At 45.3% G+C, this 26,396-nt stretch overlaps 2 protein-coding genes across 3 annotated transcripts; both read left to right on the forward strand.

Annotated features, from left to right (window-relative positions):
* Positions 1 to 105: 105 nt before the first annotated feature.
* LOC121534752 (nuclear envelope phosphatase-regulatory subunit 1) lies at positions 106 to 2,792 on the forward strand. Of its 2 annotated transcripts, none has more exons than XM_041841334.2 (6): positions 106 to 213; positions 964 to 1,035; positions 1,234 to 1,307; positions 1,452 to 1,561; positions 2,112 to 2,166; positions 2,329 to 2,792. In XM_041841334.2, the coding sequence occupies exons 1-6, from the start codon at positions 189 to 191 to the stop codon at positions 2,368 to 2,370; spliced, it is 378 nt and encodes a 125-aa protein (XP_041697268.2). In that variant the 5' UTR covers positions 106 to 188; the 3' UTR covers positions 2,371 to 2,792. The 2 variants fall into 2 exon arrangements, with proteins under 2 accessions (XP_041697268.2, XP_041697267.2); XM_041841333.2 differs by having other exon boundaries at positions 123 to 225.
* A 360-nt stretch (positions 2,793 to 3,152) lies between these two features.
* Positions 3,153 to 10,358, forward strand: LOC123487134 (HEAT repeat-containing protein 3-like). Its single transcript, XM_045218288.1, has 15 exons — positions 3,153 to 3,401; positions 4,608 to 4,780; positions 5,122 to 5,209; positions 5,754 to 5,857; positions 6,078 to 6,187; positions 6,300 to 6,440; positions 6,654 to 6,940; positions 7,295 to 7,385; positions 7,645 to 7,799; positions 8,005 to 8,087; positions 8,362 to 8,498; positions 8,645 to 8,733; positions 8,890 to 9,033; positions 9,184 to 9,360; positions 9,477 to 10,358. Exons 1-15 carry the CDS (start codon positions 3,258 to 3,260, stop codon positions 9,588 to 9,590), a joined length of 2,037 nt encoding a protein of 678 aa, XP_045074223.1. The 5' UTR covers positions 3,153 to 3,257; the 3' UTR covers positions 9,591 to 10,358.
* The last annotated feature ends 16,038 nt before the right edge of the window (positions 10,359 to 26,396 follow it).

Below are 26,396 nucleotides of genomic sequence, written 5' to 3' on the forward strand. Positions count from 1 at the left end.
CGACCTACTTTCAGATCATATCTGAAGAGTCGATTAGTTGGTGCTTGTGGTTGCGCCGTAGCTTCTTGTTTAAACCAATCACAGAACATTTTTTGAAATCGGCCAATCCACGTTAAGGTTTTGACTGGTTCCCCATTGCCCAGGAGAACTAGCTAGCTAGCACAACCACCAGCCGGAGAGTGACAGCAATGAATTCCTTGGAACAAGCCGAAGGTAGTCAACATGGCAAGCAAATTCATTTATTTTCACAAATCATAATGCATGTTATTATAAGTGAAGTTTCGCTTTGAAGTAAAACGCACGGTGACAAACGTGCCTTTGCAATGCACTTTAGTCGTTTGACGGCTTGATTAGCCAGCCGCGGTGACGTAGCTAGCTAGCTAGCTAGCTAGCTAGGCTAACCTTTGCTCTTAAAGGACATTGTTAATTGGTAAATGAGTCAATACCAAAGCTAATTACATATTTTTGCTGATTTCCCTCCTCGGTGGTTCGACATTAACTTGTACGAAAGAAATTCGCACAAAGAAGGCTTGTTAGGTACACAAGATCTAATTAGCCGGCTAGCTATGCTATAAATAGTTATTAGCCCGGCAGAAGCTATACACATACTTTACCCGATTTGATTGATATTATTAATGACCAGGTTATCCCAGAAGGTCGTTAAATATAACACTAGCCTTGTTTTGCCAGTCCAAACTAAACATAATTCAGTAGTTTTGGACACTAGTTAGCTTTGGACAGTGTCAGAAGTTTTTGCAAGCGTGCTCTTCCAATGGCAATTCAGTGGAATCAGAGCCTTCACTATGCAGGTGTGTTTGATTTACTTTTGGGACTACTCCATCGGTTCCAAACCAATCAAGCACACATAAATATAGGGTATTTTATGTTCCTTCTGTATGGTTTTGATCAAGAACATTGGTGGAAATGTATATGAATGCTCTGACGTGCTGCTTGTTTTTGCAGACCTAAAAGCTTTTGAGAGAAGATTGACAGAATACGTCTCCTGTTTGCAACCTGCAACAGGGAGGTGGCGAAGTAAGTATTTTCAGGTCCAACTCTGTCTAACCATAATGAATGACTATATTGCAACTGTCAAACCATAATCAACAACATTTAAAGAGTAAATTGCCTCCAAGCCTGAGTATTTTGTGTTTTCTTGTAAAGGATTCAGACCTACATTATTCTGCTAATTGTTTTCAGGGGATATAATTCAATGTCTCACATTCGTTTCAGTGATTCTAATAGTGGTCTCTGTTTGTACGGCGACTGGAGCCTGGAACTGGTTGATAGACCCTGACACACAGAAGGTCAGTATGTTTGTGATAGCAGCTTGATCGTGTATGAGATAAAGTAGGATACCTTTCACACAGATCAGTGTGTTTGTGATTTTAGTTTGGTTGTGTTTCTTTGCCTGTCTCATCTCAGTACCTCTGGCTGTTGTCTTTTCTCAGGTTTCTTTCTTCTCATCATTGTGGAACCATCCGTTCTTCACCATCAGCTGCATCACTTTGATCGCTCTGTTCTTTGCTGGAATACACAAACGAGTCGTTGCACCATCAATGTATCCTTCCTCTTGCTTAAAGTTCCACATTTTTAATTTATTCAGTAGGATTACAAACAAGGCCACCAGGTCCATAGCTGTAATTTACCATCCAAACAGTATCACTACTTCCTTTAAAGGAGAATTTTCAGTATAGTGATGTAGGTCTTTAGATGTTGTACACATTAAATTGTGTCATTCTGAACTTTATCCGCAACGTTAGATTCCATTTTGTGCGACTCAAGATGTTTCTTCTACCAGCTGTGCTGCGCGGGCTATGTCAGTGTACAATAAGAACATGCTCGGCCTGCACAGCTGCGTGGGGGAAACAGCGCTACTATATAACTTTGCAGATAAAGTTTGAAATGACACAATTTCATGTGTACAACATCTAAAGAACTACATCACTATACTGAGAGCGTGTTAGTTAACAAAATGATGTATTTGGGTGTTGTTTTTTTATAGCTTTTGTTAATTTCTTTTGTGTGCCCTGATACTGCACAACAAGCAATGAGAAGTTGAAACGCGGCTGTGGACCCTTCATAAATTCTCCTTTAACTCACTCTCCAAGTATTGCAGCTCGCTGTCGGACGGTTTTAGCAGAATACAACATGTCCTGCGATGATGTAAGATACATAAATCATCTTTGTTGAGGTTACCTTAATTCCTAATCAATTCAATCCAGCTGTCACGTTTTTGGTCATCTCTAACATAATTTAATTTATTTGGAATTATTGTCTGTACATCTGTGCATTGTATTGACTTTGATGGTTATTTCTCTTTTACAGACAGGGAAACTAATTCTCAAACCACGGCCACACATCCAATAACCACTAACTCTGGGGGGGGTTAAATGTTCTTAATCACTATGTTGATTGCCAAGAGTAAGCCCCAAGATTGCCACTGGACAACAGACTGACACAAGGACCAGAATCCTGTTTGGGGGATCTGAAACAATGTAAGGAAGGAGATTGGGGAAACACTGAGAAGTGATTATGTTGATGTACCCCATTACGTATGAATGAAAAATTGTGAGGGGAGATGACATCAAATGCCTTTTTAACAGCATCTCAGTCACTGTTACGGTCTCCCTTAAAGCTGCTTCTGGGCTCACACACCCTTTGACATAACTCATTCGCTATGAGTTCAGATGTGTTTATTTCTAATGATGACATTCATTTGTTTTAGATAAATCTTTGTATTTTTAAACTAATTGTTATATACCTAATAAATACTTGTGTGAAGACATGAATCCTGTGATTTACTGTAGTTATTTACTGTAGTATATGGTTGCAACCTGTAGACTGAGCTATGTTTTTGCTCCAGATTGTGAATGCCTATACAACTTGTTTGAAAGTATATCTCCTCAATGTGTAATTTGGTCTTTATAGTACTTTTTATTGTATTCATACGTTTAAGCATTGTTTGATAACTATATTCACTGCAAATTAGTTTCTGTGGTTTTCCAGCCATGTTAGACCGATCATTATTTCAAAGAAGAAGAGTAGAAGGATTCATCTTTAAAGTGTTCAGACGGTGCCCTGGTCTCGTCTTTGCGACATAAATACGACACCCCTTCTGCTTTGCGAGAGTAAGCACTATTTTACGGCACTCGCCGAATCTCCACCGATGTTCCACATGGCTTAAAATGATGTGAGATAGTGTGACAGCCTACTACATGATAGATATATCTTTCCGCACTTAATCGAAATAAGTTATGGGTAAAAGTAAGACTAACAAATTTAGGCGTCCCCAGTTCAACGCAGAGGGACTGTCGGTAACTGCTGTAAAGGAAGTGGAAGAGGACCACGATGAAGTCTGTGATGGAGTCGACTCTCCAGCTGGAGAGTTACTGGAGAAAGTAAGCCCCAAGATCTGATCACAGTACTGTTATTTGGAATCATTGCAGTGTTTCGGTCTAATGGCTCATGTCTGTTGCACTCTATTTTAGAAACGCTTGCAGGTCAGTTCTGCTATTCATATGCATGTCAATGTTGTTTACCAATGTTTCCATAGGACAAATGAAATGTCTTCCTAAGGATCTTCCCGCAGATGAAAAAAAACAGTGGCAGGCAAACAAGTGTTAATACATATTTTTATAATAATGCTCAAATGTGCCCCCCCCCAAAAAAAATATTAATTAATATTTCACAGAACTATACTGAAAAATATATGCGCAACATGTAAAGTGTTAGTCCCATGTTTCATGAGCTGATATAAAAGATCACAGACGTTTTGCATATGCACAAAAAGCTTATTTCTCTCAAATTTTGTGCACAAATTGTTTAAATCCCTGTTAGTGAGCATTTCTCCTTTGCCAAGATAATCCATCCACCTGACAGGTGTGGCATATCAAGAAGCTGATTAAACAGCATGATCATTACACAGGTGTGCCTTGTGCTGGGGACAATAAAAGGCCACTCTAAAATGTGCAGTTTTGTGACACAACACAATGCCACAGATATATCAAGTTTTGAGGGAGCGTGCAATTGGCATGCTGACTGCAGGAATGTCCACCAGAGCTGTTGCCAGAGAATTGAATGTCTCTACATAAGCCGCCTCCAACGTTGTTTTAGATAATTTGGTAGTAAGTCAAACTGGCCTCATAACCGCAGACCACATGTAACCACGCCAGCCCAGGACCTCCACATCCGGCTTCTTCACCTGCAGGATTGTCTGAGACCAGCCACCCTGACAACTGATGAAACTGAGGAGTATTTCTGTCTAATGAAGCCCTTTTGTGGGGAAAAACTCATTCTGATTGGCTGGGCCTGGCTCCCTAGTGGGTGGGCTTATGGCCTCCCAGGCCCACCCATGGCTGCGCCCCTGCCCAGTCATGTGAAACCATAGATTATGGCCTTTTTAATGTATTTCAATTGACTGATTTCCTTATATGAACTGTAACTCAGTAAAATTGTTGAATTTATATTTTTGTTCAGTACATGGTAAAATCTATTTCAGTGCCGCAAAACAGTGTTTCACACAATACAACTGGAAGATAAAAGAACAGAGATGGTATGAAAAAGTGAATATCCAAATAACCCCTGTGAATACTGTATGTGTTTAGTTGCAGAGTCCCAGTGCAGATGTGCGTGAGTTTGCCTGTGCCAGCATATCACGTGTGGTGCAGCAGAGCCAGACCATCCCAGGCTTCCTCCAGCGGGATGCGGTGAGACGTCTCGGGCCCCTACTGCTGGACCGGAGCCTGGCCGTCAGGGAGACTGCCACAGGGGCACTCAGGTGAGCCCTCAGCCTCCCACAGGGATGTTCACTACCCAGTACTAGCCACCTAACAGCCCCCCTGAGAGATGTGAGAGGGATGGTGTGGAGTCTGGACTGAGGATCAAGCCTTTCAGATATTGTTAATTTGTTCGGAGAGTGTGCTAAATGTTAGTTGTGATTGTAGATGGTAGTTCAAGCCATTATGTGCTGTAAGACAGAAGTAGGTTAGTGAAGGATGCTTTGGCTTGCTAAACAGACACTGAGCGAGTCCTCTTGACATACCACACCCTCAATTAACTGTTAGCACTGATGTAATAGTTATCGTTCAAAGACTGAGTGATGTGTTCTTCTCACATCAGGAACCTGAGTGCCTGTGGGGGTCATGAGGTGTGTGAGGACATGGTGAAACAGGACGTCATGACTCCTCTGACTGCTCTGCTTCGAGAGGTGAGGTCTTCCTTCGTAAATCATTCCCATGATTGGCACCTTAAAGTTGATGTATTTATGGGTGTGGCCCTGCTGCACAAAGGTTATGTTTTTTCACATTTTGAACAACATATTTCATAGTGTGCATGTCTGAGAAGTTAAGCACCTACATACCTCCATTCCTTGATGTGTTGTGTGTTTTCCAGACCTGGGTTCAAATACTATTTCAAATATCTCAATTACTTTCACATACATTCAAAGTAAGTATTAAGATAGCGAGGCCTATATTTTATTTGAAAAGACAAGTAATTGAATATTTAAATGTATTTGGAAATACACTTAGAAATAGTATTTGAAAGAAGTATTTGAAAATTCTCTCATACAATTTGGTAAACTATTATTATTATTATTTTTACAAATGACCATTCAAATACTCAAATAAAGGTACTTGTTCTGGGCTGCGTATTTTAAAATACTCACAGAAAAAAGTATATTAAATACTAGATACTCAAATACACGTCTGGTGTTTTCATAGTGACTGAACCCCAGGACTGTTTCTCCACAGTGCTGTGCTGGGTTTGAGACCAATGCTGCCCTCTCGTTAAAAGGGCAGAAAAACACAGTGGAAGATGTAGCCAATGAAGCAGTTAACTTGCTGTGGAATCTCTGGTAAGAAAAAAAATAGTAAATGTAGTAGTAACAGTAGTAGTAACACAAATGTCAGCTGGTCGGTCAGCCTACGTTCATAGGTCCACCTAGTGATCTGGACATGCATCGAGTAGCCTACCCATAGATATCCGAAATTATATTTAATTCTGTTAGCTTGCCAATGTTTTGTATGGTTGTTTCACACCATACTCTCCTGTTGTATCATCACCCTGTCTGTCAGTGAGAGCAGTAGCCAGGCAGTCTCTGTGTTCAACAAAGCAGGCATTCTGGATGTTATCCTACAGTGTCTGGAGCGACACACTCACAACATCAAGCTGGCTTTGTCTGCAGGTTAGTCTCATCAAACCAATTTTCACACCACCTTAATTAGCATTTTCACTATTTCAATATGTTACTTGATTATGTATTTTGTAGTAAGTCCCTGCTCCCTCTCTGTCTTTAGCCCACTGTTTGCACACAGTGACTGAGGACAATGCAGAGTTGCTGTGTAGTATGAACAATGCTGTATTAGGGACTCTGGAGAGTGTGCTGCTATCCTCACAGACAGGCATGGCTCACACACTGCTCAGGACACTGGCTGCAGGTACGGCTACAACATCTTTGTTGTCACATTATTTACAGATGTATACTTCACAATGTCAACCGGTCACGTGAGGAACAACTGACTCCGCATTCACTCTCTGACTAAGGGCATTTGTTGCTTAGTCAGAGTCGGGGGTTGGAAGTGGTTTGTTGATAGCCTAACTAAATAACTGGTCTGATTCCAGTGCTCATTGTGTGCTCCGTCCATTGACAGGGTCAGTGTGGAACTTGAAGAGCAGCCTGCCCATGGCCCGCCAGGCCCAGACCCTCAACGCCCTGGTGGCCACCCTGTCCCAGTGCTTGGAGCTGGATGCTGGCACGCTGATACCCCAGCACCGCCAGGCTGAGGTGGCCCGCAATGCCACTGCCTCAGAGGCAGGGAACATGGAGGACCACCAGGCAGCTGTAGAGGAGATGGAGGATGAGGAGGAGGAGGGGGCTGGCCCGAGGAGGAATGGCAAGGCAACCAAGATAGATAAAGACTTCTCTGACCTCCTGCCTGTAAGTCCTGTCCTTTTTCACTCAGAAACAAACCCATCAATCTCTTTTGAGTTATGGTTATAGAGATCCAAAGTGACAGGGTTGAGTAAAGAGTATTGTATTTTCAGTTTTTAATATTCAGAGTACGTACCTGACTCCTCCACACTGTTAAATGCTGTGAAACAGCTGAATATTGATGAAGCAGCACAGAGTATTACAGTTGGTATTCAGAGCTGTAGTGGCCCTCTCCTCAGGGAGATACTGCTTTGTTCAGCAGGCAGGGAGCGAGGGACACCCACAACAGGGTTTACTCAGGGACGTAGGAGGTGGCTGTGTCCCTGCTGCAGTGTCAATAGTCTGGTTTTCTTTCTCCAGAGGGGCAAGGAGGAGCTGAGGGAGGCGACGGCCTTGCTGACAGCCCAGCAGACGTCTTTGGAGATCATCGTCAACATGTGCTGCTCTGATGGTGAGTGCTGTGGGCGGCAGTGTTTGGGCAGCAGAGCAGTACTGACCTGGGGGGGTTGTTTTCATTACCATTACTGTTTCACACAGCTGTCTGGTACATGTTCATAGATAAGAGGACAGCATTCTTACTGTTGTCTGATGCTCAAATGCATTCTAAAAATGAAAAGTCTTTCCTTGAATATTTAGGATTTATAATTCACTTTTGTTGCTTTTGAGGTATACGTCTGCTGTTGTGACTCATTTTGTGTGTTTGTTTGTAGACCCGTCAGACGATGAGTGGGAGGAGGCGTCGAGCAGCGATGAGAGTGAGATGTGTCCTGACGGCCTCTCTGAAGGGAACACCAGCCTCCTGTCCCCACTGTGTCTTTCTGCTGAGGTCCACGGGGCCCTGATCAACCACAACATCCCAGAGAAGGTGTAGGGGATTTCTTTCCTCACCTAGCATAATTGTTTCACTTCACGTCTCATGTTTGTCTTTTTTGATGTTCCCTCTGTTTTCACATACAAAATATAAAAGAAGTCATGTCATGGTACTAGGCTAGTCTGTGTTCCTACTGTCTCTGTTATACCCACTAACACTGTATGAAGGGGATAACCATCCATGTCTCTATATGTTCAAGGTTCTCAAGAAGACCCAGTTCCCCAGCAGCGACGCCATGGACGTATGTCGTCACAATCCCACCTGGAAGATCTTGATAAAAAAGTAATTATCTATCTAGCATGATGTCATTTTCTTTGTCCTTAAAGTATGAGACACTAGATATTCTGTGATATACTAGATCACTAGATAATTTGAGAAGTTTGTCATGATTCTAGTAACACAACCAATATGTGTCAATGTACGGCACCATTTGATTGAGGTATTCTCTTTTTCTGCCTTATAATGGCGTTACTGGTGTACTCTTTGTTAACCACACCTCTACCTGCCTTTTAGATTACATGCTTCCAGGAGTTGACTAAAGTACATTTTCCCCCAGGATGCATCGGGTACAGTACAGAGCCCTGACGTGCCTTCACAACATGCTGTCTACTATGGACGCTGAGTCCCTAGGGGGAGCAGCTGCTCTTCAGGCTGTCGCACAACATCTGGCCACACTGGTCTTCAGTGCTCCAGGTTAGATCTACATGTCATACCATCTCTTAATTATTAAACCCTATTTTTACTAGATAGGTTGATTCTCTTTTTACAGCAATGACCTTAACAAAAAGGAGTGTAATTGTCTCATTGAGTATTTATTTTTGGTTAATTTGCTTACTCAGAGATCCCTGAGGAGGAGGAATTCCTTGAGGCAGTTACCAGTGCCATGCGATCCCTCTTACAGATCATAGCCTATATGAAAATCCCACAGGTAAGACAGCTGACTCAAGCAGGGGAGGGTTCCCCCTGAAGTACATTTTACCTAGCCTTACTGTCAACTGTCTGTCAGTTTATACAATACCACAGCACTATCCCGATGTGTCTGTCTTGGATGACTCATTGTTTATGTTTGTGTGTGTGTTGCCAGTGTATGACCCCCCAGCAGCTGATGAGCCTGAGCGAGGCAGCGACCCGCTGTGGTGTGGTCAGTGTGAGGGTGAACGCCCTGGCCATCCTAGGCATCACAGGAAGCACACTGGCTAAAGAGAAGGGGACAGCTGAAACTCTGCAGGTGCTTTATTATTGTAATCCCTCATGTGTTTTAGATAGCTAAGGATTACTTCAGAAGGAACTGTTTTTGTTCCTCTTTTTTTTCAATGGTTTAACCCATCTTGGCTTTGTGACCATGATGTGATAACACTGCAATATCTTTTTTTTATAGATGATTGGCAATGCCTTACTCCAAGTTGCCACAAAGGATGCCAACCTTGTGGTTTGTGGAGAGGCCCTGGATGCTCTGTTTGATGTTTTTGCGGATGGAGACGAGGCAGAGAGAGCAGCTAAAAACATCAACTTACTGTCTGCACTGAAGGCACTTCAACCCGTCTTCAAGGCTAAGGTAATAGAGCTGCAGCCCATCACTAGGAACAGTTTTTATGCATTCTTTATGCAAATCGTGTTGTCATCTGTTTAATTGCTGTTTCCTGTCCTCTATTATATGTCGTCTGTGTGCAGATTCGTAAAGAGGGGAAGGGAAAGTACAGCCCTGAGCAGCTGTGTGTGCTGGACAACATCAAAGTCAACCTAAGAAGGTTTATTGGCTACCTGGAGACTGTGGTGAAAAAATAACAGCAGCCTGACACTACTACACCATCTGACTGGCTGACATGAAATGAAATGACTCAGAATATACTGTACAATGGACCCAGAGTTGCCCATAGAGCCTTGGGACAGAACAGAACAGAGGGAATGGCGTTGAGGGGAATTCCCTAATCGAGTTTAAAATCAGTTTGTTTCGGAGTGAACTATCCCTTTAACATCTATATAACTGATTTTCATGTTGGTTTTCTTTTCTTTTTGTTTTAATGTTCTGACTGAAATGCATAACTATTTTCCTTGGTAAGTGAGTGTTTACATAGTTTTGTGTACAAAAAGACAAAAAAAGATGTGCGCTATTGTAGATGAATTTGTTGCAATACACAGGGACACATTATTAAACTTTATGTATAAAAGTATATTTCAAAGTGCTGTATTTTAAAGAAATTGACAGAAAATATTATGGTTTACTTTACACATCTTTATCATCCAACTCTCACGTCACACACGCAATATCATACTGTAGCCCTCCATGTTAGGAATGACCAGTTGTAGTATTCATGTGCTTCTCACCCAAGAATCCGCTAACTGACCCCATGTACAGGCCCAGTGTTTCCTGACCTCTGGTTTGCTATGGCTCGACTGCCTGTAGGCATTTGCCATTGCCAATGTATGACAAGGCCATCTCTCATGTGAGATGTCATGAATAAAACAGAACTCACCCTCCATTTACAAGTTGATTTAGTTAACATGATTATTTGGATTGCTGAAAGTAAATTGATTAAATTGTTTTGATATTGGGGAGGATATAATAATTTTATTTTACGTGCTTTTCACGACACCCAAAGTCACTTTATATACAAGAAAATCTGCAAGATGAAAAGCAATAAAATCACATAAATAAGTATAGAAAAGTACACTAAACATGATGACAGACTAACCATGGAGAACACTAAACATAAGGACAGACTAGCCATGGAGAACACTAAACATAAGGACAGACTAGCCATGGAGAACACTAAACATAAGGACAGACTAGCCATGGAGAACACTAAACATAAGGACAGACTAGCCATGGAGAACACTAAACATAAGGACAGACTAGCCATGGAGAACACTAAACATAAGGACAGACTAGCCATGGAGAACACTAAACATGATGACAGACCAACCATGGAGAACACTAAACATAAGGACAGACTAGCCATGGAGAACACTAAACATGATGACAGACCAGCCATGGAGAACACTAAACATAAGGACAGACTAGCCATGGAGAACACTAAACATGATGACAGACTAGCCATGGAGAACACTAAACATAAGGACAGACTAACCATGGAGAACACTAAACATAAGGACAGACTAACCATGGAGAACACTAAACATGATGACAGACTAGCCATGGAGAACACTAAACATAAGGACAGACTAGCCATGGAGAACACTAAGCATAAGGACAGACTAGCCATGGAGAACACTAAACATAAGGACAGACTAGCCATGGAGAACACTAAACATAAGGACAGACTAGCCATGGAGAACACTAAGCATAAGGACAGACTAGCCATGGAGAACACTAAACATAAGGACAGACTAGCCATGGAGAACACTAAACATAAGGACAGACTAGCCATGGAGAACACTAAACATAAGGACAGACTAGCCATGGAGAACACTAAACATAAGGACAGACTAGCCATGGAGAACACTAAACATAAGGACAGACTAGCCATGGAGAACACTAAACATAAGGACAGACTAGCCATGGAGAACACTAAACATAAGGACAGACTAGCCATGGAGAACACTAAACATAAGGACAGACTAGCCATGGAGAACACTAAACATAAGGACAGACTAGCCATGGAGAACACTAAACATAAGGACAGACTAGCCATGGAGAACACTAAACATAAGGACAGACTAGCCATGGAGAACACTAAACATAAGGACAGACTAGCCATGGAGAACACTAAACATAAGGACAGACTAGCCATGGAGAACACTAAACATGATGACAGACCAACCATGGAGAACACTAAACATAAGGACAGACTAGCCATGGAGAACACTAAACATGATGACAGACTAGCCATGGAGAACACTAAACATAAGGACAGACTAGCCATGGAGAACACTAAACATGATGACAGACTAGCCATGGAGAACACTAAACATAAGGACAGACTAGCCATGGAGAACACTAAACATAAGGACAGACTAGCCATGGAGAACACTAAACATAAGGACAGACTAGCCATGGAGAACACTAAACATAAGGACAGACTAGCCATGGAGAACACTAAACATGATGACAGACTAACCATGGAGAACACTAAACATAAGGACAGACTAGCCATGGAGAACAGTAAACATGATGACAGACTAGCCATGGAAAACACTAAACATACGGACAGACTAGCCATGGAGAACACTAAACATGATGACAGACTAGCCATGGAGAACACTAAACATAAGGACAGACTAGCCATGGAGAACACTAAACATGATGACAGACTAGCCATGGAGAACACTAAACATAAGGACAGACTAGCCATGGAGAACACTAAACATGATGACAGACTAGCCATGGAGAACACTAAACATAAGGACAGACTAGCCATGGAGAACACTAAACATAAGGACAGACTAGCCATGGAGAACACTAAACATAAGGACAGACTAGCCATGGAGAACACTAAACATAAGGACAGACTAACCATGGAGAACACTAAACATGATGACAGACTAGCCATGGAGAACACTAAACATAAGGACAGACTAGCCATGGAGAACACTAAACATAAGGACAGACTAGCCATGGAGAACACTAAACATAAGGACAGACTAGCCATGGAGAACACTAAACATAAGGACAGACCAACCATGGAGAACACTAAACATAAGGACAGACTAGCCATGGAGAACACTAAACATAAGGACAGACTAGCCATGGAGAACACTAAACATAAGGACAGACTAGCCATGGAGAACACTAAACATAAGGACAGACTAGCCATGGAGAACACTAAACATAAGGACAGACTAGCCATGGAGAACACTAAACATAAGGACAGACTAGCCATGGAGAACACTAAACATGATGACAGACTAGCCATGGAGAACACTAAACATAAGGACAGACTAGCCATGGAGAACACTAAACATAAGGACAGACTAGCCATGGAGAACACTAAACATAAGGACAGACTAGCCATGGAAAACACTAAACATAAGGACAGACTAACCATGGAGAACACTAAACATAAGGAGAGACTAGCCATGGAGAACACTAAACATAAGGACAGACTAACCATGGAGAACACTAAACATGATGACAGACTAGCCATGGAGAACACTAAACATAAGGACAGACTAGCCATGGAGAACACTAAACATAAGGACAGACGAACCATGGAGAACACTAAACATAAGGACAGACTAGCCATGGAGAACACTAAACATAAGGACAGACTAGCCATGGAGAACACTAAACATAAGGACAGACTAGCCATGGAGAACACTAAACATAAGGACAGACTAGCCATGGAGAACACTAAACATAAGGACAGACTAGCCATGGAGAACACTAAACATAAGGACAGACTAGCCATGGAGAACACTAAACATAAGGACAGACTAACCATGGAGAACACTAAACATAAGGACAGACTAGCCATGGAGAACACTAAACATAAGGACAGACTAGCCATGGAGAACACTAAACATGATGACAGACTAGCCATGGAGAACACTAAACATAAGGACAGACTAGCCATGGAGAACACTAAACATAAGGACAGACTAACCATGGAGAACACTAAACATAAGGACAGACTAGCCATGGAGAACACTAAACATAAGGACAGACTAGCCATGGAGAACACTAAACATGATGACAGACTAGCCATGGAGAACACTAAACATAAGGACAGACTAGCCATGGAGAACACTAAACATAAGGACAGACTAGCCATGGAGAACACTAAACATAAGGACAGACTAGCCATGGAGAACACTAAACATAAGGACAGACTAGCCATGGAGAACACTAAACATAAGGACAGACTAGCCATGGAGAACACTAAACATAAGGACAGACTAGCCATGGAGAACACTAAACATAAGGACAGACTAGCCATGGAGAACACTAAACATAAGGACAGACTAGCCATGGAGAACACTAAACATAAGGACAGACTAGCCATGGAGAACACTAAACATAAGGACAGACTAGCCATGGAGAACACTAAACATAAGGACAGACTAGCCATGGAGAACACTAAACATAAGGACAGACTAACCATGGAGAACACTAAACATAAGGACAGACTAGCCATGGAGAACACTAAACATAAGGACAGACTAGCCATGGAGAACACTAAACATAAGGACAGACTAGCCATGGAGAACACTAAACATAAGGACAGACTAGCCATGGAGAACACTAAACATAAGGACAGACTAGCCATGGAGAACACTAAACATAAGGACAGACTAGCCATGGAGAACACTAAACATAAGGACAGACTAGCCATGGAGAACACTAAACATGATGACAGACTAGCCATGGAGAACACTAAACATAAGGACAGACTAGCCATGGAGAACACTAAACATGATGACAGACTAGCCATGGAGAACACTAAACATAAGGACAGACTAGCCATGGAGAACACTAAACATGATGACAGACTAGCCATGGAGAACACTAAACATAAGGACAGACTAGCCATGGAGAACACTAAACATAAGGACAGACTAGCCATGGAGAACACTAAACATAAGGACAGACTAGCCATGGAGAACACTAAACATAAGGACAGACTAGCCATGGAGAACACTAAACATGATGACAGACTAGCCATGGAGAACACTAAACATAAGGACAGACTAGCCATGGAGAACACTAAACATAAGGACAGACTAGCCATGGAGAACACTAAACATGAGGACAGACTAGCCATGGAGAACACTAAACATAAGGACAGACTAGCCATGGAGAACACTAAACATAAGGACAGACTAGCCATGGAGAACACTAAACATAAGGACAGACTAGCATGGAGAACACTAAACATAAGGACAGACTAGCCATGGAGAACACTAAACATAAGGACAGACTAGCCATGGAGAACACTAAACATAAGGACAGACTAGCCATGGAGAACACTAAACATAAGGACAGACTAGCCATGGAGAACACTAAACATAAGGACAGACTAACCATGGAGAACACTAAACATAAGGACAGACTAGCCATGGAGAACACTAAACATGATGACAGACTAGCCATGGAGAACACTAAACATAAGGACAGACTAGCCATGGAGAACACTAAACATAAGGACAGACTAGACCATGGAGAACACTAAACATAAGGACAGACTAGCCATGGAGAACACTAAACATAAGGACAGACTAGCCATGGAGAACACTAAACATGATGACAGACTAGCCATGGAGAACACTAAACATAAGGACAGACTAGCCATGGAGAACACTAAACATAAGGACAGACTAGCCATGGAGAACACTAAACATAAGGACAGACTAGCCATGGAGAACACTAAACATAAGGACAGACTAGCCATGGAGAACACTAAACATAAGGACAGACTAGCCATGGAGAACACTAAACATAAGGACAGACTAGCCATGGAGAACACTAAACATAAGGACAGACTAGCCATGGAGAACACTAAACATAAGGACAGACTAGCCATGGAGAACACTAAACATAAGGACAGACTAGCCATGGAGAACACTAAACATAAGGACAGACTAACCATGGAGAACACTAAACATAAGGACAGACTAGCCATGGAGAACACTAAACATAAGGACAGACTAGCCATGGAGAACACTAAACATAAGGACAGACCAACCATGGAGAACACTAAACATAAGGACAGACTAGCCATGGAGAACACTAAACATAAGGACAGACTAGCCATGGAGTGTCATGAGCCCTCTCACTCCACCGGGTTACCACCTTAATGTGTTTCCACTATCTTCCACTCTGCTCATCTCTCTCTCTCTACTCAGCCTAACTAGCGCCACCTGTCCCTGCTCTGCTCGGCTCTAATTACTCTGCCAGCTGCGCTGCATTACCCACTAACCTCTCCCAGTATTTAAAGTCCTGTCTTTCAGCTCTCCTTTGTCAGATCGTCTGCAAAGCTCACACCCGGAACCTGTGTGCTCGCGCTCTGGCTCACCCTTGTTTTGTGACCCCGGACCTGCCTGATTCTTGGATACTCTTCTGCCCCAGGAAAACCAGACCTGCTTTCTGCCATTACGACTCCTGACTACTCTTCGACCCCCGGTAACTCTGACCAGCCTTCTGCCTTGCTACAACGTATTTGGATTTCCCTTGAACTGTACTTCTGCCTTGTTTCATCCGCCCGCTGTGTCTGTGTTTCCTCCCCCAGGACTTCTGGACCACCAACCACGGCGCCATCGGACGCACGCTGCCACTGGGGGGCACAGACCCAGCACATTGGACGGGATAACCCCTGGAGCCTTCACTCACTCCCTACTTCCCTTTACCCTTAAGTTTTAATAAACTTTCTGGTGTGACGCAATTGTGGTCCTCTTGTCGTCTGTCTGAACCGGTGACAGTGCGATCTGACCATTATGGACTCAGCGCACACTTCCCCCGACATGGAAACCGAAGAACCTGAGCAACCCACCGCCATGCTACGCCTGGAACACACTGAGAGAGAGCTTAGGCCGCATGAGCGGCGACATCACCTCTGCTTCAGGTCGGCCACCAACAGCATCAGCAGTTCCAGCAGCACCAGCAGCAGTCCCAGCAGCAGCAACAACAACTCGCCAGGATCATCCAACTCCTCACCAACCTTACCCCAGCCAGTCTGCCCACCAGCCCTGCCTCCGAGTTACCTGCCCCGGTCATTGCAGCCGCTGCCCCGGAACCCAAGATTGGAAACCCCGAGCGGTTCAACGGCGATTCTACCCAGGTCCGGCCATTCCTGACTAGCTGCCGACTTCAGTTCTCCTTGCAGCCAAGGACCTTCGCCACGGAGGGGGCTAGGGTCGGGTATGCCATCACTCACCTGACGGGCCGAGCTCGACTCTGGGGAACAGCAGAGTTCGAACGGTCAAACCCCCGCATGTGCAACCTTCGACCTGTTTGCTGAGGAGATGCTGAAGGTGTTTGACCTGGATTCACCAACCGCAGAGGCGTCTCGTGAACTGTTCAGTATTCGACAAGGCAGACGTACAGTCGCAGACCATTCCATCGACTCCGAACCCTGGCAAGACGAAGTTCTTGGAACACACCATCGTTGGTGGACGCGTTCTTCCATAGCTTGGCTGACTATATCAAGGACGCAGTTGGTCTCCCATGAACTGCCTTCCACTCTTGATGAAGCCATCGCACTGACTGTCCGGATCGACAGAAGGATACAGACCCCGTCGTCGTGAGAGGGGGCGCCAAGGTCCACCAACTACCGGCATTCGGAGAGATCCGACTGGGCTCCTGTCAGCTACTGCCACTCACCCAAGTCAGCTTGATCAGTCTGAGCCTATGGAGATTGGGGAGCCTCTCTCACTCCTGCAGAGCGCCAGCGCCGCTTCACCTCAAACCTCTGCCTCTATTGTGGAGGTGATGGACATCGGTGGTAACCTGCCCTTTAAAAGCCGAAGCTCACCGGGCATAGGGGGAGTCGGTTGAGCTCAATGACCATCCAGTCCTCCGACCGCAAAACCCCTTGCTGCAAGTTCACCTCCGCCTCTCTGACTCAACTCACACCCTGGCTGCTCTGGTGGATTCTGGCGCCCAAGCCAACATAATGGACACTCAAGCTGGCACGCCAACTGGGACTGGAGAACCTCCGTTTGGACACCTCCTATTCCTGCCCGGGCACTGGACGGACACACTCGGATCGGTCACCATGTCACGGCCCGGTCTTGATGGGTCTGTCCGGGAACCCATCAAGAAACTATCCAGTTTCACCTGCTCCCTCTCCAGGCCAACCCCTCATCCTGGGTTACCCATGGCTCCGCGGGCACAACCCTCAGCTCGACTGGGTGACCGGGTGATCAGGGAGTGGGGAGAGGACTGCCACCGAACCTGCCTGCTTGCTGCCGCACTACCGCCCTCGGCCAGTACCTACTAACTCCGCTCCTGACCTCTCCCATGTCCCAGAATGCTACCATGGTCTCAGAGAAGTGTTTAACAAAGCAAGAGCCACATCTCTGCCCCCTCACCGACCGCAAACTGTGCCATCGACCTCCTCCCTGGAACAGCCCCTCCAAGGGGGCCGTCTTTATTCGTTGTCTGCTCCTGAAAGAAGGTCCATGGAGGACTACATCAATGACTCTCTGTCCACAGGATTGATCCGTTCATCTTCATCTCCGGCTGGTGCTGGCTTCTTCTTTGTGGGGGAAGAGGGACGGATCTCTTCGCCCCCGCATCGACTACAGGGGACTCAACGACATCACAGTGAAAACCTTACCCTCTCCCTCTGCTCACCTCTGCTTTTGAGTTGCTCCAGGGAGCCACTGTTTTTACCAAGTTGGATCTCAGAAACGCTTACCACCTAGTGCGGATCCGGGAGGGAGATGAATGGAAGACCGCATTCAATACACCAACAGGCCACTACGAGTATCTGGTTATGCCTTTTGGCCTCACCAATGCTCCTGCTGTGTTCCAGGCTCTAGTGAATGATGTACATGCGGGACATGTTAAACAAGTTTGTCTTCGTTTACCTGGATGACATCTTAATCTACTCCAGAAACCTGTCTGAACACACCCGCCATGTCCAGCAAGTCCTTCATCGTCTTCTGGAGAATTCCCTCTACGCCAAGGCAGAGAAATGTGAGTTTCACGTCAAGACAGTGGCCTTCCTGGGGTACATAGTGGCAGAGGGAAGTATCCAAATGGATCCTGCCAAAGTATCAGCAGTCACTTCATGGCTAGTTCCGGGAGAACAGAAAGAAGCTGCAACAGTTTCTGGGGTTTGCTAACTTCTATAGAAAGTTTATCCGGAACTACAGTACCGTTGCTGCCCCTCTCACTGCTCTAACCAGCACCAAGCAACCCTTCACCTGGACCCCAGCAGCCGACAAGGCCTTCAGTACCCTCAAGTAAGGTTCACCTCCGCTCCCATCCTCCAGATGCCTGACGTGGACCGGCAATTCATTGTGGAGGTGGACGCCGGATGTGGGAGTTGGTGCTGTGATTTCTCAGTGGGCTCGCGGAGGATAGGAAGCTCCATCCCTGTGCCTTTTCTCACGTCGGTTGTCCCCTCTGAGTGCAATTACGACATAGGGAACCGAGAGCTGCTGGCTGTGAAGCTTGCCTTGGAGGAGTGGCGTCACTGGCTGGAGGGGTCCACCATTCCATTTCTCGTTTGGACCGATCATAAGAACTTGGAGTACATCCGCACGGCCAAACGGTTGAACTCCAGGCAGTCCCGCTGGGCCCTGTTCTTTACCAGGTTTAATTTCACTCTGTCATACCGGCCTGGATCACGCAACACCAAGCCAGACGCCCTCTCCGCACAATTCCAGAAGGATGACAACCCTCCAAGGATCCTGTGTCGATTCTGCCAAGTCCCTGCATCGTGGAAGCAGCTCTGACCTGGGCTGTTGAGGAACAGGTGCTGGGAAGCTCTCCGTAACCAGCGGTCCCAGCACCTGCCCAGCTGACCGCCTTTTTGTCCCCGAAAACCTAAGGTCCCAGGTCGTTCAGTGGGGACATGACTCCTGCCCTAGCTTGTCACCCTGGCTCCACCCGCACTTACAACCTGCTCGCCCAGAGGTTCTGGTGGCCCGCTCTGAGAAAGGATGTACGGGAACGTCCAAGCCTGCCCCATCTGCAACCAACACAAGTCGTCCTGCCAGCCCCCAGCCGGATTGCTGCAGCCCCTGCCTGTGCCCAGACGTCCCTGGTCTCACATCGCCCTTGACTTTGTCACGGGGCTGCCCCCTTCAAGGGGCAAGACCGTCATTCTCACCATAGTTGACCGATTCAGCAAGATGGCACACCCATTCCCCTCCCCAAGCTCCCAACCGCCAAGGAGACCGCCCAGGTGGTCCTGGAACACGTCTTCCGGATCCACGGACTGCCAAAGGAGGTAGTTTCTGACCGTAGTCCACAATTCTCCTCCGCTTTTGGAAGGAGTTCTGTCACCTGCTGGGAGCCACAGTCAGTCTGACTTCCGGATTCCATCCCCAATCCAATGGGCAGTCAGAGCGGCAAATCAGGAGCTCGAGAAGGCACTGCGATGCATGACTTCACGCAACCCCCACTCCTGGTCGCAGCAATTGACATGGGTGGAGTACGCACACAATTCTCTGACCTGCTCTGCCATCGGTATGTCCCCTTTCCAATGTGTTTATGGATACCAGCCTCCCTCTATTTGCCAGTCAGGAAGGGGGAGGTTACTTGCCCATCTGCACTTGCGTTTGCCGGGCCGATGTCGCCGCACCTGGTCACAGGCCCGAGCCACACTTCTCAGATCCGTTGCCAGCTACACTACCAGGGCCAACCGCGGAGAATCCCTGCTCCCACCTACCATGTTGGTCAAAGGGTGTGGTTGTCGCCAAGGAACCTGCCACTCAGGGTGGAGTCGCAGAAGTTGGCACCTCGGTTCATTGGCCCATTCCCTATCATAAGAGTGATTAGCCCAACTGCTGTCCGGCTCCAACTGCCTAATTCCATGAGGGTGCACCCCACTTTCCATGTGTCTAAGATTAAGCCCATTCATGAGAGTCCGCTGGTCCCTGCTGCGCCTTGTCCTCCTCCTCCACAGCTCCGATGGTGGTCTGGTTTACACTGCCCGCGCCTGCTTCGGTCCAGACGGAGGGGTAGGGGTCCCCAGTACCTCATTGACTGGGAGGGCTATGGACCTGAGGAAAGGACCTGGGTGCCAGCTAGTCGGATTGTGGATAGGACTCTCATCACCGCCTTCCACCAACGGCATCCTGATCAACCTGCAATCGTAGGGGGGCACAGAGGGATCCTAACCGTCCTGCCCGCCGGCTTCCTGTCCTGTGCCTGATCCTGTCTCGGGACCTGTCCCATCTCCCGACCACGGCCTCCGGCTTCCTCCGAGGATGAGGGCGTTCGCTGACCGTTCGGAGGAGTTCCAGCCCTCCTCCGGCTCCTCCTCCCGCCCGGCGTGGTGTTGCTCTTGGGACTTCTGGGGCCGTCCCCTTGGGGGTTCTGTCATGAGCCCTCTCACTCCACCGGGTTACCACCTTAATGTGTTTCCACTATCTTCCCACTCTGCTCACTCTCTCTCTCTCTACTCAGCCTAACTAGCGCCACCTGTCCCTGCTCTGCTCGGCTCTAATTACTTGCCAGCTGCGCTGCATTACCCACTAACCTCTCCCAGTATTTAAAGTCCTGTCTTTCAGCCTCCTTTGTCAGATCGTCTGCAAAGCTCACACCCGAACCTGTGTGCTCGCGCTTGGCTCACCCTTGTTTTGTGACCCCGGACCTGCCTGATTCTTGGATACTCTTCTGCCCCAGGAAAACCAGACCTGCTTTCTGCCATTACGACTCCTGACTACTCTTCGACCCCCGGTAACTCTGACCAGCCTTCTGCCTTGCTACAACGTATTTGGATTTCCCTTGAACTGTACTTCTGCCTTGTTTCATCCGCCCCGCGTGTCTGTGTTTCCTCCCAGGACTTCTGGACCACCAACCACCGGCGTCATCGGACGCATCGCTGCCACTGGGGGGCACAGACCCAGCACATTGGACGGGATAACCCTGGAGCCTTCACTCACTCCCTACTTCCCTTTACCCTTAAGTTTTAATAAACTTTCTGGTGTGACGCAATTGTGGTCCTCTTGTCGTCTGTCTGAACCGTGACATGGAGAACACTAAACATAAGGACAGACTAGCCGTGGAGAACACTAAACATAAGGACAGACTAGCCATGGAGAACACTAAACATGAGAACACTAAACATAAGGACAGACTAACCATGGAGAACACTAAACATGATGACAGACTAGCCATGGAGAACACTAAACATAAGGACAGACTAGCCATGGAGAACACTAAACATAAGGACAGACTAGCCATGGAGAACACTAAACATAAGGACAGACTAGCCATGGAGAACACTAAACATAAGGACAGACTAGCCATGGAGAACACTAAACATAAGGACAGACTAGCCATGGAGAACACTAAACATAAGGACAGACTAGCCATGGAGAACACTAAACATAAGGACAGACTAGCCATGGAGAACACTAAACATAAGGACAGACTAGCCATGGAGAACACTAAACATAAGGACAGACTAGCCATGGAGAACACTAAACATAAGGACAGACTAGCCATGGAGAACACTAAACATAAGGACAGACTAGCCATGGAGAACACTAAACATAAGGACAGACTAGCCATGGAGAACACTAAACATAAGGACAGACTAGCCATGGAGAACACTAAACATAAGGACAGACTAGCCATGGAGAACACTAAACATAAGGACAGACTAGCCATGGAGAACACTAAACATAAGGACAGACTAGCCATGGAGAACACTAAACATAAGGACAGACTAGCCATGGAGAACACTAAACATAAGGACAGACTAGCCATGGAGAACACTAAACATAAGGACAGACTAGCCATGGAGAACACTAAACATGATGACAGACTAGCCATGGAGAACACTAAACATAAGGACAGACTAGCCATGGAGAACACTAAACATAAGGACAGACTAGCCATGGAGAACACTAAACATAAGGACAGACTAGCCATGGAGAACACTAAACATAAGGACAGACTAGCCATGGAGAACACTAAACATAAGGACAGACTAGCCATGGAGAACACTAAACATAAGGACAGACTAGCCATGGAGAACACTAAACATAAGGACAGACTAGCCATGGAGAACACTAAACATAAGGACAGACTAGCCATGGAGAACACTAAACATAAGGACAGACTAGCCATGGAGAACACTAAACATAAGGACAGACTAGCCATGGAGAACACTAAACATAAGGACAGACTAGCCATGGAGAACACTAAACATAAGGACAGACTAGCCATGGAGAACACTAAACATAAGGACAGACTAGCCATGGAGAACACTAAACATAAGGACAGACTAGCCATGGAGAACACTAAACATAAGGACAGACTAGCCATGGAGAACACTAAACATAAGGACAGACTAGCCATGGAGAACACTAAACATGAGGACAGACTAGCCATGGAGAACACTAAACATAAGGACAGACTAGCCATGGAGAACACTAAACATAAGGACAGACTAGCCATGGAGAACACTAAACATAAGGACAGACTAGCCATGGAGAACACTAAACATAAGGACAGACTAGCCATGGAGAACACTAAACATAAGGACAGACTAGCCATGGAGAACACTAAACATAAGGACAGACTAGCCATGGAGAACACTAAACATAAGGACAGACTAGCCATGGAGAACACTAAACATAAGGACAGACTAGCCATGGAGAACACTAAACATAAGGACAGACTAGCCATGGAGAACACTAAACATAAGGACAGACTAGCCATGGAGAACACTAAACATAAGGACAGACTAGCCATGGAGAACACTAAACATAATGACAGACTAGCCATGGAGAACACTAAACATAAGGACAGACTAGCCATGGAGAACACTAAACATAAGGACAGACTAGCCATGGAGAACACTAAACATAAGGACAGACTAGCCATGGAGAACACTAAACATAAGGACAGACTAGCCATGGAGAACACTAAACATAAGGACAGACTAGCCATGGAGAACACTAAACATAAGGACAGACTAGCCATGGAGAACACTAAACATAAGGACAGACTAGCCATGGAGAACACTAAACATAAGGACAGACTAGCCATGGAGAACACTAAACATAAGGACAGACTAGCCATGGAGAACACTAAACATAAGGACAGACTAGCCATGGAGAACACTAAACATAAGGACAGACTAGCCATGGAGAACACTAAACATAAGGACAGACTAGCCATGGAGAACACTAAACATAAGGACAGACTAGCCATGGAGAACACTAAACATAAGGACAGACTAGCCATGGAGAACACTAAACATAAGGACAGACTAGCCATGGAGAACACTAAACATAAGGACAGACTAGCCATGGAGAACACTAAACATAAGGACAGACTAGCCATGGAGAACACTAAACATAAGGACAGACTAGCCATGGAGAACACTAAACATAAGGACAGACTAGCCATGGAGAACACTAAACATAATGACAGACTAGCCATGGAGAACACTAAACATAAGGACAGACTAGCCATGGAGAACACTAAACATAAGGACAGACTAGCCATGGAGAACACTAAACATAAGGACAGACTAGCCATGGAGAACACTAAACATAAGGACAGACTAGCCATGGAGAACACTAAACATAAGGACAGACTAGCCATGGAGAACACTAAACATAAGGACAGACTAGCCATGGAGAACACTAAACATAATGACAGACTAGCCATGGAGAACACTAAACATAAGGACAGACTAGCCATGGAGAACACTAAACATAAGGACAGACTAGCCATGGAGAACACTAAACATAAGGACAGACTAGCCATGGAGAACACTAAACATAAGGACAGACTAGCCATGGAGAACACTAAACATGAGGACAGACTAGCCATGGAGAACACTAAACATAAGGACAGACTAGCCATGGAGAACACTAAACATAAGGACAGACTAGCCATGGAGAACACTAAACATAAGGACAGACTAGCCATGGAGAACACTAAACATAAGGACAGACTAGCCATGGAGAACACTAAACATAAGGACAGACTAGCCATGGAGAACACTAAACATAAGGACAGACTAGCCATGGAGAACACTAAACATAAGGACAGACTAGCCATGGAGAACACTAAACATAAGGACAGACTAGCCATGGAGAACACTAAACATAAGGACAGACTAGCCATGGAGAACACTAAACATAAGGACAGACTAGCCATGGAGAACACTAAACATAAGGACAGACTAGCCATGGAGAACACTAAACATAAGGACAGACTAGCCATGGAGAACACTAAACATAAGGACAGACTAGCCATGGAGAACACTAAACATAAGGACAGACTAGCCATGGAGAACACTAAACATAAGGACAGACTAGCCATGGAGAACACTAAACATAAGGACAGACTAGCCATGGAGAACACTAAACATAAGGACAGACTAGCCATGGAGAACACTAAACATAAGGACAGACTAGCCATGGAGAACACTAAACATAAGGACAGACTAGCCATGGAGAACACTAAACATAAGGACAGACTAGCCATGGAGAACACTAAACATAAGGACAGACTAGCCATGGAGAACACTAAACATGAGGACAGACTAGCCATGGAGAACACTAAACATAAGGACAGACTAGCCATGGAGAACACTAAACATGAGGACAGACTAGCCATGGAGAACACTAAACATAAGGACAGACTAGCCATGGAGAACACTAAACATAAGGACAGACTAGCCATGGAGAACACTAAACATAAGGACAGACTAGCCATGGAGAACACTAAACATAAGGACAGACTAGCCATGGAGAACACTAAACATAAGGACAGACTAGCCATGGAGAACACTAAACATAAGGACAGACTAGCCATGGAGAACACTAAACATAAGGACAGACTAGCCATGGAGAACACTAAACATAAGGACAGACTAGCCATGGAGAACACTAAACATAAGGACAGACTAGCCATGGAGAACACTAAACATAAGGACAGACTAGCCATGGAGAACACTAAACATAAGGACAGACTAGCCATGGAGAACACTAAACATAAGGACAGACTAGCCATGGAGAACACTAAACATAAGGACAGACTAGCCATGGAGAACACTAAACATAAGGACAGACTAGCCATGGAGAACACTAAACATAAGGACAGACTAGCCATGGAGAACACTAAACATAATGACAGACTAGCCATGGAGAACACTAAACATAAGGACAGACTAGCCATGGAGAACACTAAACATAAGGACAGACTAGCCATGGAGAACACTAAACATAAGGACAGACTAGCCATGGAGAACACTAAACATAAGGACAGACTAGCCATGGAGAACACTAAACATAAGGACAGACTAGCCATGGAGAACACTAAACATAAGGACAGACTAGCCATGGAGAACACTAAACATAAGGACAGACTAGCCATGGAGAACACTAAACATAAGGACAGACTAGCCATGGAGAACACTAAACATAAGGACAGACTAGCCATGGAGAACACTAAACATAAGGACAGACTAGCCATGGAGAACACTAAACATAAGGACAGACTAGCCATGGAGAACACTAAACATAAGGACAGACTAGCCATGGAGAACACTAAACATAAGGACAGACTAGCCATGGAGAACACTAAACATAAGGACAGACTAGCCATGGAGAACACTAAACATAAGGACAGACTAGCCATGGAGAACACTAAACATAAGGACAGACTAGCCATGGAGAACACTAAACATAAGGACAGACTAGCCATGGAGAACACTAAACATAAGGACAGACTAGCCATGGAGAACACTAAACATGATGACAGACTAGCCATGGAGAACACTAAACATAAGGACAGACTAGCCATGGAGAACACTAAACATAAGGACAGACTAGCCATGGAGAACACTAAACATAAGGACAGACTAGCCATGGAGAACACTAAACATAAGGACAGACTAGCCATGGAGAACACTAAACATAAGGACAGACTAGCCATGGAGAACACTAAACATAAGGACAGACTAGCCATGGAGAACACTAAACATAAGG

The sequence above is a fragment of the Coregonus clupeaformis genome, unplaced genomic scaffold (assembly GCF_020615455.1).
Source record: "Coregonus clupeaformis isolate EN_2021a unplaced genomic scaffold, ASM2061545v1 scaf1481, whole genome shotgun sequence".
Classification (NCBI taxonomy): domain Eukaryota; kingdom Metazoa; phylum Chordata; class Actinopteri; order Salmoniformes; family Salmonidae; genus Coregonus; species Coregonus clupeaformis.

What these genes read in the sequence shown, in the direction of transcription:
- LOC121534752 (XM_041841333.2), top strand. Translation starts at nt 189, where the DNA reads ATGAATTCCTTGGAACAAGCCGAAGGTAGTCAACATG. An exon ending in CGAGTCGTTGCACCATCAAT is followed by an intron (nt 1,562 to 2,111) that starts GTATCCTTCCTC and finishes TCACTCTCCAAG; the next exon opens with TATTGCAGCTCGCTGTCGGA. An exon ending in ACAACATGTCCTGCGATGAT is followed by an intron (nt 2,167 to 2,328) that starts GTAAGATACATA and finishes TCTCTTTTACAG; the next exon opens with ACAGGGAAACTAATTCTCAA.
- LOC123487134 (XM_045218288.1), top strand. Translation starts at nt 3,258, where the DNA reads ATGGGTAAAAGTAAGACTAACAAATTTAGGCGTCCCCAGTTCAACGCA. An exon ending in CAACATGTGCTGCTCTGATG is followed by an intron (nt 7,386 to 7,644) that starts GTGAGTGCTGTG and finishes GTTTGTTTGTAG; the next exon opens with ACCCGTCAGACGATGAGTGG. An exon ending in ACTGGTCTTCAGTGCTCCAG is followed by an intron (nt 8,499 to 8,644) that starts GTTAGATCTACA and finishes TTGCTTACTCAG; the next exon opens with AGATCCCTGAGGAGGAGGAA.